Source organism: Solea senegalensis, unplaced genomic scaffold, assembly GCF_019176455.1.
Source record: "Solea senegalensis isolate Sse05_10M unplaced genomic scaffold, IFAPA_SoseM_1 scf7180000015763, whole genome shotgun sequence".
In the NCBI taxonomy this organism is placed as follows: domain Eukaryota; kingdom Metazoa; phylum Chordata; class Actinopteri; order Pleuronectiformes; family Soleidae; genus Solea; species Solea senegalensis.
The window spans coordinates 30,499-44,411 of record NW_025321442.1 but is presented as its reverse complement, the minus strand read 5'-3'; the positions used below and the strand labels follow the sequence as shown (position 1 = coordinate 44,411).

General features: G+C 43.1%; 1 protein-coding gene and 1 long non-coding RNA gene across 2 annotated transcripts; one reads left to right on the top strand and one right to left on the bottom strand.

Annotated features, from left to right (window-relative positions):
- The first annotated feature begins 731 nt into the window (after positions 1-731).
- Positions 732-3,021, top strand: LOC122762506. The gene is made up of 2 exons (XR_006358720.1): positions 732-875; positions 2,416-3,021. It is a non-coding gene; the product is annotated as an uncharacterized LOC122762506 (long non-coding RNA).
- A 107-nt stretch (positions 3,022-3,128) lies between these two features.
- On the bottom strand, positions 3,129-5,051 carry LOC122762503 (programmed cell death protein 2-like). The gene is made up of 2 exons (XM_044017700.1): positions 4,356-5,051; positions 3,129-3,900 (listed from the first exon to the last, which is right to left on the bottom strand). The coding sequence occupies exons 1-2, from the start codon at positions 4,801-4,803 to the stop codon at positions 3,299-3,301; spliced, it is 1,050 nt and encodes a 349-aa protein (XP_043873635.1). The 5' UTR covers positions 4,804-5,051; the 3' UTR covers positions 3,129-3,298.
- Positions 5,052-13,913: the final 8,862 nt, after the last annotated feature.

The following is a 13,913-nucleotide window of genomic DNA, read 5'->3' as shown; positions in this document are numbered from 1 at the left end:
TGTGTGATCCTGGTTAATAATAGTCGTGTGTGTGTGTGTTGCAGTGTCTCAGTTGGTGGCAGCAGCTGTCGTCAGGCCTCTGAGCCTCCTCCTGCACACACACACTCACACACACACACTCACACACACACGCGCACGCACACACAAACACACTCCTGCACAAACACTGTGTATGTGTGTGTGCGTGATGTAAAGGTCAAACGACTTGCCTTTCTTAACATTGTCATTTCTTTAAAACAGTGTCAGCTGTTCAAACTATAACGGTACATCACTTTAAGTGTTGCAACAGCAAAGAATTGTGGGACGGCTTTGTGTCCTTTACTTCAGTCAAGGATAGTGCAGTGTATCCTATGCTAAAGGAGATAAGGAAAGGAATCACTGAAGCTCCTTCATCAGTTCCTAACATGGCTGCCACTGACTGAAAATGTCTGAATCTTTTTTCTATTTTGAACAAAAGTCTCGACTCTTAAAATGTCTTCAGAACGTGTCCACGTCTTTATCTCACTGTGAGACAGACGCTGGTCTACTGCTGCCTCGTGTGGTCACTTTGTGTCACTGAGGTCAATCTGAGCGGATTATTTTAAAAGCCAAAGTCACAAAACCAAACATTTGAACTTCGTGATGGAGTTCTGTGTTTAAAATCCTTGGTTCAGATTTGCCTCAGTGACACAAAGTGACCACACGAGGCAGCAGTGGACCAGCAGCTAAAATCACTGGTTTTCTCTATGGACTTTGGTGTGGGAGAGTGAGCGGTGTGTTAGTGTTAGTGACTGAAGACGATAATGATGATCATTAGAGTCTTGTCTCCTCAGTTTCAGGTTTCACTCGCTCTGCTATGAATAGACTGAAGCGGAGGCGGGGCCATTTTCTGCTCTGTAAATACACACACACAACAACATTGATAATTCAGTCATGTTTAGTGTTGAAATGAAACATTTGATTGATTCTCTTAACTGTGCTGCTCTAACACTGTAACTGTGTAACACTCTGTTGGACACATGAACAATCACCTCAGCTATCTTATCTTATCTCGTCTTTCCTTAACTTATCTTCTGCTATCTCGTCTTTCCTTAACTTATCTTCTGCTATCTTGTCTTTCCTTAACTTCTGCTATCTCGTCTTTCCTTAACTTATCTTCTGCTATCTTGTCTTTCCTTAACTTCTCTATCGTCTTTCCTTAACTTATCTTCTGCTATCTTGTCTTTCCTTAACTTATCTTCTGCTATCTCGTCTTTCCTTAACTTCTGCTATCTGTCTTTCCTTAACTTATCTTCTGCTATCTTGTCTTTCCTTAACTTCTGCTATCTCGTCTTTCCTTAACTTATCTTCTGCTATCTTGTCTTTCCTTAACTTCTGCTATCTCGTCTTTCCTTAACTTATCTTCTGCTATCTTGTCTTTCCTTAACTTAACTCTACTTATCTTCTGCTATCTTGTCTTTCCTTAACTTATCTTCTGCTATCTCGTCTTTCCTTAACTTATCTGCTATCTTCTCCTTAACTTATCTCCTGCTATCTCGTCTTTCCTTAACTTATCTTCTGCTATCTCGTCTTTCCTTAACTTATCTTCTGCTATCTCGTCTTTCCTTAACTTATCTTCTGCTATCTCGTCTTACTTGATCCGTCTTACTTCATCTCACCTCTTCATCCATCTTGTGTTATCATACTTGAGTTTACTTGATCTTATGGTGGTTGGGTCACCGTGTTTTTGTAAAAAAAAATGTTGACAGGAAGTTTGAAATTAGGACTATTATGTGTCATTGTGTAAGACATGCATTAACAATATTTAAACATTAACTATAGAGTCTTACACAAAGGCACTCTTGAAATACTGTTTTAACAAACACAAAAAAGTACAATTGTTTTCACTCTAGTTAAATCTATCAAAATATACATTTAAATAATTTAGCTGAAGTTTGGAGAAGTAGTCACAGCCAAGTCATTTGGTAAGATCAAGCAAGGCTCTGTAACTTGTATGGTTTTCTTTAAACTCCATGTGCTCCATGTTCAGCATTGACTCAAAGTACCTGAGGGAAACCCTGCTCGTTATCCCTTACCTTAGTCTTACCGTGCTTTATCTTATCTTAAGCAGCAGTTTGTGTCGTGGTGCTCACTCTGGTGGTCTGTTGGGGAAACTGCAGCTCAGTTTTCACTCCTGTTCATGCAGTCATTTTATAAAAGAAAACCTCCTTTAACCCAGTGACGTTCTCAAACGTGTCGTTTGGTCCACAAACCAGAAAATATTCATATTTCAGAAGCTTAAAAACAGTAGTTATAGTCCTATATCATTTTTACTGTCTAGTTGTTTGTTTGTTTTTAGTACACTCTTAAGTAGTTAGTTAGTAGTTAGTGGAGGACAAAGCGGTCGAAGATGGATGAAAGTAATAACCCTGTTTGGTGGTTGTGTGTGTTTTGCAGTGAACGAGGTCATCGACAGAGACATCAGCGGTCTGAGCGCCGCTGTGCGCCTCGACCAGTTGGACCAGTACCACCAGTACGACTCCAAATTCCACAGAGCGTCTCAGTAACAGCTTCTGCCGACAATCACAAACACTGACTTTCAAGTGCCTGAAAACCACACGAGTGTCACACGGTTCTTTCCTCCTCTGTCTCAGGAATCTTAGCGCTAACTCGTACCTCAGCGACAAACCAAAGATGTTTCTTTGTTTTTAAAAAAATCTTTTGCACAACAAATAGGGGAAATTGTTGAATAAAACTGATTTAAAAAAGGGCTGTAAATCGACGGTACGGTGTTGTAATGCGACACCGTTACAACAATCAGAGACTTGTGTTGTTATTTATTGGCTAATTCATTATGAAATCTATTTTTGATACTCTGGATCTGATCTGTTAACACTTAAATCCTGCTGATTTTATTTTATATTTTTTAAATATCTCAGTTTATGTTTCCTTCACTGTACGACATCACTGCTGTTCAACCTGGAGGAACTCTTCTGGTGTGAAGCTTTAAGACGCTGAATTATTGAAATGTATCATAAGGTTGAAGTAAAAACTAAACGGAAAGAAAAATCTCCTGTGTTTTTATAATTAGAAAAGCAGCAGCAGGAGAAACCGTAGACACAGAAGAAGAAGAAGACGAAGCAGAGGAAAACAAACAGCAGGAGGTGGAATATTGTCAAAATTGTCATATTGTATTGGACATAAAAGTGAAATCAGAACATCTGTCATGAAAAGTGGACGTTGTGAAGCGTTCACAGGCACTCGGTTGTCCCGGGTGGATGTTGACGTTGGTAATGGAGAGAGAAGGTCCACCAGACGAGCAGCTTCCATCTGACCAATCTCATTTAAACAGCTTCTGGTCCGGGTCGCCCTGAACATAGCAGAACTCTTCCACGGCTGATCCAGAGCCTTCTGTCCAGCAGCTGTTGGTGCAGGTGTAAACCAGAACCGTCCCGAACTCCAGCTCCGCCTCGGCGTCCTTCCTCCGCAGCTGACTGACCAGCGCCGGCATCAGCTGCAGCTCAAACGTTCTGGATCCTCCGCAGGAGCCGCACGGCGCCACCACCGGAGCCGTGTTCGCTGGCGGCTCCGAGATGAAGAGCGGCCTCCCGCCACGACAGTAACGCAAGATCTGCTGAGGACAGATCGAGATCCTCTTCATGAACCTGGAGAAGATGGCATCTCCGTGTCTGGCTCTTGACTTCTCGTACTTCTCCTGCCCACGATCGCCGACGCCCTCGCCACAGTCCAGCCCGCCCACTGCCACGCCCTCTCTACTCTCGTACTCCCTCAACAGCTGCTGGGCGTGGTCCAGGTCGTCCTCGCCGCGAAGATCCGACTCATCCACCACACTGACGAAGAACGAGCGGAAAACAGGAACGTCGTCATGTGACTCTCCCAAAGAGAGGTCCTGGAGTCTGCAGCTGAGAACAGCGCCCCCTGCTGAGCCACAGGAGGAAATCAAGCATTGGGGAGAACAAATGAGAACTGAGAATTTGTGTTTCAGATGCAGCTGATGTCAATGTCACTGAACCCCAGAGTCACTTCTAAGGTAGGGAAGACTGTTTATAATGTTTGTTTGAAGGAGGTCCTGATAAAGTCAGTCTTCATCTCACTGTCAGACAGGACACTGAAGTTTGTAAACCACTCACTCTCCCACACCAAAGTCCAGGAGCTGCTGGTCCTCTGCTGCCTCGTGTGGTCACTTTGTGTCACTGAGGTTAACCTGAACAAAGGATTTCAAACCCTGAAATCACACAATAAGACATTTGAACTCTGACAGACTTTTGATGGCAGCAGTGGATCAACAGCTCCTGTGTGTGTGTGTGATGTTAAAATCACTGATCTTCTCTATGGACTTTGGTGTGACAGAGTGAGTGGCTTGTAGCGCCACCTACCTTCTGCCTCCTCCTTCACTCCCCCTCCTCCTCCCCAGCCGTCACCCTCCTCCTCCACGCCCCAGTCGTCAGCGCTGTCACACCAGTCTGTGGCCGACAGAGGCGCCTCCTGAGCGGGCGCAGACCTGCTGGGTTCCCGCTCAGCTTCCAGACTCTGAGAGCGGATCGCCCTCCAGCTCTCTGCCCTGCCGCAGCACTCTGCACCCGGGCACGCGAACAGACGCAGGGTCCTGTGGTAGGGCGACGCCTCCAGGGGGCAGTAGATCTGAGCCACGTGAGCTAACGGGGCTCCGCAGTGACCACAGCGGGGCCACGGCGGAGAGATGATCGGAGACCAGTCCGGGTGACCCCCCACTTTGTTAGTGAGGTGCGAGGACCGGTGTCTCTTTGGCTCGAGCTCTCCGTCACACACACCGAGCAGAATCACCTCCTGAGCGGATGAAGCCATCGCTCACGACATGTGAGCGATGGCTCACATCCGTGGTCCGACATCAAAACATGACCGCCAGCCCGCCGGATAAAGTTCCGGGATGTTATTTAAAAAAACAACAACAAATAAAACTGAGCTGCCATTAATCAACATGACAATGTGAAAATAAATCTGACATTTTTCAAAAATCTAACACATTAAAACGCGGCTGTTGTGTATCAGGAGGGGAACACAGAGTAGTTCCTACCGGAACTGAAGATGTAGTTATTTAAGTTACGGGGGGTTCGTCCGTTTGAACACTTTCAATTGTAAACAAATAAATACTTTATTTTATTTTTGGTTTTTTTTTTTACTTTATAATTCTGGTTTGCAGGACAAATGTTACAGTAGTTTTGTTTTTTATTTAGTTAAGACTTTTGTTTACTCTATTGAGCTAGAATCTCAATATAATGAATTACAGGATTTTCTTTCCATCACACTGGCGGAAATGGGCTTCCATAAAAAATACCTATGCGGCCCAAAAAATAGTATAGTAAAAGTGTCCACAGGACACCTCGAGACATGGACATATGCTTCTATAGATCTTAATATGCTATATTTTTAATTCGTGGAGTTTCATATTTGTAAAATCTTCCTAAAGGCCATAAACAGCCCAGAAAAATCTTACTTCCCAGTGACGTCACAGGTGTGTACGAGCGCAGCAAAGCGCGGTCATGTGGCGTCTCGTGAACGTCAGTGCGATATAAAAACTTGATGAGAAATGTGAATAAATGAAGGCGATTATGAGTTTTTACTTGAATATTTTATAAATAAATATTACGACAAATCACTATATGAACCGAAGTACACTGCGTTACTGCCATCATACCTTTGGCTGTTCGTGCACGTAGCCGAGAGGCATTATGGGAGTCACACTTACTGCGCGCACAAGACTGCGCATGCTCTATGGGCAGCACGACCCGGACATAAACCCGGAAGTTAGACTATTTCACTGGCAGTTTTTAACTTGGCGTCTTTAACCGGAGTTTCCACCGTTGTTCGTTTCGGGTGGACGGATGGACGGTGGACGGACGGTGGACGGTGGACGGATGGACGGTGGACGGGTTTCTCTCCCGGGTTAGCATTAGCCGTTTTGAGAGCAGGGAAGTCTTTGTCGCTGGTGGCTGACGTCGTTCATTAAGAGTATCCTGGTTGGTCTGCCGGGAAAAATTAATTCAATTTTATCACCTTTATCAATTCGTTCCGAGTTGATAAAGGTGGTCGAGGACACGATTTAGGTCGGATTGTGGGACCGAACGGACGAATCTCGCGTGCCCTGGTCCAGCTGGTTCAACGTCATGCCCTCATGTGCTGCCCTCAACTGCACAAGTCGCTCAGACAGCCAACGACCACTTTTTTGGTAAGTTATAGTCAAAGTATATAAAAAGTACCACAGAAGAAGTGTGTGAAAGTTCTACTTGAATCATTTCCACAAACAGGGTTTTAAATAGTCTACGGCCTCTCTGGGACTATCCAGTCCAGGTTTGTCTAGTCTAGGTATACAAGTTATTATAGTCTAATGTGGTCTAGACAGGAGGTCTAGACAGGAGCGGTTTTAGGAGCGGTTTTAGGAGCGGTTTTAGGATACTGAAACCTGAAATACTGAGGCAAAGATGAAGTTGACCGTTGACAGTGTGTGTGTGTGTGTGTGAGAGACACTACAGTAAATATTCAAAGGCAAAGTATTTTCAAACTTCTTCACAAATATTTGAATTCTCTAGTTCTATATTAATGTTGTGTCGTCTCTGAGGCCAATTTCATCTCAAACAATGATAATGAATCAGAATCAGAATCAGAAGAGCTTTATTGCCAAGTACGATTTGCACATACAAGGAATTTGTTCTGGTGTCATTGGCGCATAACAAGCATACAAAATTTTCTAAAGTGACAAAATTTTCTAAAGTGACAAAATTTTCTAAAGTGGCATAATGGCATAATAATGCACCTTTTCCAAGATCAAAAAGCTTTTATTTTTAAAGAATATTTAACCCTGGAACTGGAAGACATTTTAAATGTCCACATAATAATAATAATAATAATAATAATAATAATAATAATAATAATAATAATAATGAACAAAACAACCAAAAATGGACTCTCAGTCTCTGTTAACAAAACATGCAGTGGATTAAAAACCAAACACAATCAAAACAATAAATAAAATGGATGTAAACAAAATTGCATTCGTTAACAGGCAAAACTGTGATTCACCACGTTCATTTGGTTTGAATCCGACTCCTCTGCAGCTGTCACGTTTGTTTTTGTTCCTCCAACTGTCAACTAGTCTCGGTGAGAAGTTTTTGATCTGGACCTGGTCTAATGTTGTCTATATGCAGGAAAAAATCAGTAAAATGTCCCATTTTTGCCTTTTCACATATAGGTCAAATGTTTCACTAACCAGAAAGTGTTTTAAATAATCTACAGCCTCTCTGGGACTATGTAGTCCAGGTCTGATAAATCTAGGTATTTGCATTTTTGGTCTCGATGCAGGAAAAATCAGCGAAATATCCCTTTCTGGATTTTTTTCCCAGTATCACTAAAAAATATCGGCGATGGGGGTCAGGCAGGGCTTCAGACGGCGCTGAAGTTTATTTACATATATGTTATGTTATATATACAAAGTACAACATATATAAACGTGAAAGAGATGGACATGAACATGTATAATACTAAACAAATGAAAATATCATTTTTGAATATGGTTTTACAGTTTTCCACTGAGCGATCGCAAGAGGCTTCGTCAGTGGGTGGGCAATCTCAGGCGCAGGAATTGGACTCCAAATAAGAACTCCAGGCTGTGTGCTCTTCACTTTGAAGAAGGCTGTTTCACTGTCAACTATGGGAGAAAGCGGCTAACGTCGACAGCCGTCCCCACCATTTTTAATCTCTCCATGTTATATAAGTCGAGGTCAACTCAGGAAAAAAGCAGGAATGCACAGGTGAGTTTCCGAGCCCCGCACGTTGTCGATCACATGTATGCGAAACAAGCAGCACAGGATGGGCCAGCGCTCTTGGATAGTGACAGAGTTGTTGTTAAACAGGAGTTGATTGACAGCCGTGATGATGTTGGGTCAGCTGTACTGTATCACAATGACAAGGACACAAAAACACAAAGTATCACGATTACTAATACTGCTACTACAGACACACAAGCAGTACCAGTTTCAAAAGTATCGGTGGCAACGTCAAGCACTCTGGACCACACTGCCGCAGCGAGGGAATCCAACATAACACTGAAACGCCCATTTGAGTTGGTTTTACTTGGTGAAACGCTTGGTGATCGTGGAAAAAGAATTAGATTGGAAAACGAATTGAAAATAAGAGTGGATTCTCTGTCTCAGGTCATCGGTGTGCTCAAGCAGAAAAACCTGATTTCCTCTGGATGTGCAGAGAAGCTGGAGAACTCCTTCAGTGCGGTGCCAAAGACAATTCTCACCAGACTGGGACGTGGAAATATGTCGAAAGTGCCAGAAGAATTGCGCTCATTTGCAATTACGCTGAACTTCTACTCTGCAAAGGCGTATGCTTTTGTGAGAGACAATTTTGACCTTTTCTTGCCGCTTCCTTACACTATTAGGAAGTATTACAGCAGCGTCTCTGCAGACCCAGGATTCACAAGAGCATCGTTTTCTGCACTGCAGACCCACGCAGAAGACCGAAAGAAAGAGGGCAAACAAACCATCTGTGCTTTAATGGTGGGTGAAATGCCCATTTGCAAGCATGTGGAATATTCTGAAGGGAACCTCCATGGATACGTGGATCCTGGTTGTGGGGCCATTGACGACAGCCTGCCACCAGCAAGAGACGCATTTGTTGTCATGGCCGTTGCGATCGATGAATCGTGGAAAATCCCATTGGCGTATTTCTTCGTAGATTCACTGACTGGTGAGGAGCGTGCTAACATCATCACAGAGTGCCTTCTACGACTTCAATATGCCGGCGTCCGCACAGCGTCTTTGACCTGCGATGGACCAGCGTGTCATTTCACCATGTTAAAAACACTTGGGGTGAATTTGGAGGTTAATTCAATGACACCATCGTTTCCTAATCCTGCTGATTACTCACAAGTTGTCCACGTGCTTTTGGACGTATGCCATATGACAAAACTGCTGAGGAACACGCTGGCCGAGGGAGGTTTGCTTCAAACCGCGAGAGGAGACATTAGGTGGCAATACATCGTGGAGCTTAGCAAACTTCAACAGGTAGAAGGCCAGAGACTGGGAGACAAGTTAAAGATGGCACATGAACGGTGGGAGAAAGAGAAGATGAAGGTAAGACTTGCAACTCAGGTTTTTAGCAGCAGTGTAGCAGATGCTCTGGAATACTGCAACAAGCATCTGCATTTGCCACAGTTCAGAGGATGTGAGGAGACTGTGGACTTCCTGAGAACCATTGATGCCGCTCTTGATGTTCTCAACAGCAGGAACCTCCTCGGTAAACGAAACAAAAAACCGACAAAGAGGTCAAACATAAAAAGCAGAGGAAATATACTGCTGAAAGCAGAAGAGGCCCTTCTGGCCCTCGAGGATGAAAGAGGAATGCCTGTACACTCTGGAAAACGGCGAACATGCGTCATTGGCTTCGTTGCCAGCTTAAGAAGTGTGCGTAGCATTTTCCATGATCTGGTTGAAAAGCCAAATGCTCCGTGCATGTTCCTCCTCACAAACAAACTATGTCAAGATCACCTGGAGCTTTTCTTTTTCTCCATCAGAAGACAAGTTGGATCGGACAACAATCCAACTGCAAAGCAGTTCACAGCGGCCTACAAGCGTCTTCTGGCTAAGCTTCAAGTCAAGATCGGAACAGGAAATCGCCTCATCTGGGATGACGCTGAAATCATGGGGGCAACACCTGCGACCGTAACCACAATGCGCAGGTTTGACTTGAAACCTGTTGAACAGCCACGGTCTGATCATGATGAACCAGTCTGCCCAAACATCGACGCAGTCTCTGAATATAAACAAGCTGCCATCAGTTACATGGCTGGCTTTGTGGTGAAGAAGATCAAGGAGAAACATAACTGCATCCCTTGCGCCGGTGCACTAACCTCTGACTCCACTGTCCATCCCTGCTTCCTGTCGAAGGGGCGTGGAGGTTTGCAGAAGCCGTCGTCAGGAGTTATTGCCGTATGTACCGAGGCAGAGCGTAGTTTTCAAAGGATTTTGAGAACGACCTCTGGCAAACATCGCCACAGAAGCAACCTAGCATCGACCGTTTCACACCAGGTACTACGTTACAGCAGTGGCAAAACTCTATTCCCACAGTTGCACCGCCACATGTTTGAAACCACCGTTGAAGACAACCACGTGCACTACTTGGTGAAAATGGCATCGTCAATTTATTGCACAATGCGAATGAACCATTTGGCAAAAAAAGACTGAAAAGTAAAAAGCACGATTTTGGACTTTTATCCAATTTATGCTGATATACGGGGGATCAATAGAAACGGGAAATTAACATACACACATAGTAGCTGGTGTAGCTATAAAAAAAATCTTTTATTGTGCAAAATAAATAAGCAGCAACACAAAAATAATAGCTGTAAGGGGCGCTAGCATAGCAGTCAAGGAGGTAGATTTTTCAGCCTCCTGTTTAATCATTAATCAAACCAGCGGATCTTGCCCCGTTTGCCAATATCACACTAATTCATTTTAATACCGATATCGTGCCGATAATGAAAAACTATTTTGTCAGACAAAATCATACAGAGTGGGCGAGAGATGAGATGCTTTGTCCGATTTGGTACAAGTGTAACATTTCTACTTTCCAACTGGAATTTACAATTCCATTGTTTACATAGACGCAAAATTAAATGATCGCAATTCTGCCGTTCAGTTGGAACTAGTTTGACCTGTGCTGTGTTTGCTAATTCTTTGGAAACGGAAGCTTCACTTCCGCTTGGCTTTCCTCCCTGTCCTCTGTCCCCCATTTTGTCCTTTCATCACCAACTAGGTGGGCACTGTGAAACACGTCACGTTTACATGGATCAAGAAGTGATGCTTGGATCTGTTGTTAGACTTGTTACACTGCTTGTGTCCATGTTACCATAGCTAGTGTCTGTGACACTGAAATGAACCTTTTTCTTTCTTAATTTTTTTGTTTTTCTTCTTATTTTCAAGACGAGAACAAAGTTATGTGGATGACAATGGTCTATAAATAACACCAGAGGCCGAAATGTCCAGGCAGTTTTCAACATTGTTTAACACTGTTTAGATGAAATTGTAGTTTGGGGTAACGTCAGGGTTCAAATGTATGTGAGGGCAGGAACCACGATTGACCAGTCGGTCGAGAGCTTTGCCTTATGGCTCAACTTCCCTTTCATCACCACTGTGCTCCGATTCTCCAGCCAATATCACACTTCATTGTTCTTCTTGGGATAATTAAACACCCAAGAAGTCAGTGAAAAGATTCCATATACACACACACATATATGTACAGATACATAGATATACAGTATATCTGTATGCTGATGTTTGCTGTGAATTACAGAAATTGTCTGGTGTAAACTGTGCGAAAACCAACCAAAAAAAGCTCTGGTTATACTGTGGAACATTTATTGGAAGTTTTAAATTTACAGTGCTGAAAAAGTCTATGTCCCTTTCCTGATTTCTTTCTTCTATTTTTGTGTATTTCACACCCTTAAATGTTTAACATACAAAATGCAGTTTATTAAAGGGACAAAAGCAATCCATATCGACCTGGCCCTATGTGGAAAAAGTGATCCAACTGGACATGGATACAACGTGATTTCTAAGGATTTTGGATTCCAGAAAACCACAACAAGGGCCATTATCCCAGAGTTGCTGGCCCACCATCGACAACTCATCCCTTCACAAAAGAACCGTGGTCCGTGATCATGACTAAAAAGAACGCAAAGGCTAATCTCACGTTTGCCAACAAACCCCAAGACTTCTGGCGAACACAGTGAATAACACGTTTTACACCAAGAGCACAGCTACGACTCATCGAGGACGTCATGAGAAACCCACGACGATAAGGAAGAGACGTTTTGGCAAAAATGGCATCAGCCAAAACCATTGTTGACCAAAAAGAACGCAAAGGCTAATCTCACATTTGCCAAAAAGAGATGTTGATGAAACTTTACTGTGGACTGAAGGAACGATTGTGTCCGTTTACATTTGGCCTAAAACTACTGCAGCATTTCATAAACGGTCAAATATGGTGGATGAGGTGGTTTTGCTGCTTCAGGACCTGCACGACTTGATGGAACCATAAATTCTGCTCTCTGCCAGAAAATCCTGAAGGAGGAGGTCCGGCCGTCCGATTGTGACCTCAAGGTCACGCTCACTTTGGTGATGACGCAGAACCATGAGCCGAAACACACCAGCAAGTCCACCCATTAAGGGCTTTAAAAAACAAAATAGAGGGAAAACAACTGAATTTTGTATATATTTGTGTCTAAAGTTATACTTTGATGATCTGAAATATTTGAGTGAGATACATTTGTGCACAAACCCTCTAATGGGACTGTAAACAGTTGAACACATGTTTAATATTTCCACAGAACTCGGGGATTGTATACACTATTGTCCAAGAGAAATATTGATATTGATAAGAAAAAGATTTTTTGTTTGTTTTTCTCATTGGTATGGTTTCCCTCTGCTTTGTATTCTGGTTTAAATAATTGTACAGTACTTTTGCAACTCTTTTTGGAAAGATGCTTTCCAAATAAAGATCACGATTATTGTTATAATTACTCTGATCATTATTATGTTGATTGTAAAATATCAAAATTAAGTCTGTGACTGGATCAAATTATTCAGAACAACCACGTCATTGTGTGTTCATTATATTTTGCGGTAACAACACATAAAGGGGCATTACCACAGGAAGTTGCGGGGGCAGTAAAGAGGCAATAGTCCTGTCAGTCAGGAGAAGTCTAGAGGGTAACTAACTTTTTGCTATGGTGGCTCATGGGAAATTTGCTTTTTGGGTCGCAAGTGGCCACCGGGAAAAGAAATGAGCTGCAACCAGAAGGGGGAGCCACTCAATCCAGTTCCAGTCCATCCATGAGTTTCATTTCACATCGCCCGATGTCCGTCGCCTCCAGAGTTGACTGCACACTCCGGAGGATCCAGCCCTCAGATTGGAGACACAGCATCTGTACACACTCAATACATTTGATCGCAATTCTGACACTCATCTTTAGTCTGTGTCACTCTGTAAAAACAGACCAGTTAGTGATAGTGAACATATTATTTTATCCCCATCGATATTCTGGGTATTTTTATTTTTCTCAATTTTATTGATTTGTAAATGAAAAACCAAATGTTTTTGACACTTTTATCATTTGGAAGGAACGCGCGTCTGTACTAATCTCCGTCATCCGTCGCTTCGAGTAATTCAAAGGTATTGTTATTGTTATTACAACAATAATTCTATTTTTGTTGTTTCTTCTTTTCCCAGTTTGACCCGGAATAGAAAGTAAACAAAAGCGGACACTTTACAACGTTGCGCTACCGGAAACAAACGTATTAGCTGCGAAGCTTCTTCCTGTTTTGTGTGTCTAGCCGTGTCGATTTTTTGTTTTTTAGCACAAACTGCATCCAAAAGCAGAGCACGTGCATAACATACAGGTAACGTTGACCACCGCGTGTATAAAGTTGTCCGTGGAGGTTTACGTGCGGTTTACTTGATATCGTGTCCGTTCATCGTCGCTTTCGACTGAATTGTTACCGCTTTAGCTTTGTCTCTGCTAATGCAGTTAGCAACACAGATTTATTGGGTTGACGTAACCGGTTTTCTGAGGTTAGTTTTAGGTTGTGGCGTTGTTTTTATTCTCGTGTCCCCTCGTCAATGTTAGTTAAAAACTAAAAAGATTTTAAGATGTCGTAACTCGGTAAAGACTTAGTTAGCTCGTTAGCATGTGTGCCGCGCTTTGCTTACTCATCTCTCTCTTTGTGTTTACAGGTGATTTGTTTGTGGTGGCTCGAGGACATGAGAGTGGACTTGTGTTGGTAACCAGGGGGCGCTACAGGAGGCCATGGATGAGACGTTGTCGGGTAGCCCGTGCTCGTCGGAACCGGACAGTCCCGGAGTTCTGAACCGAGGATGCCTGCTCGACCCGG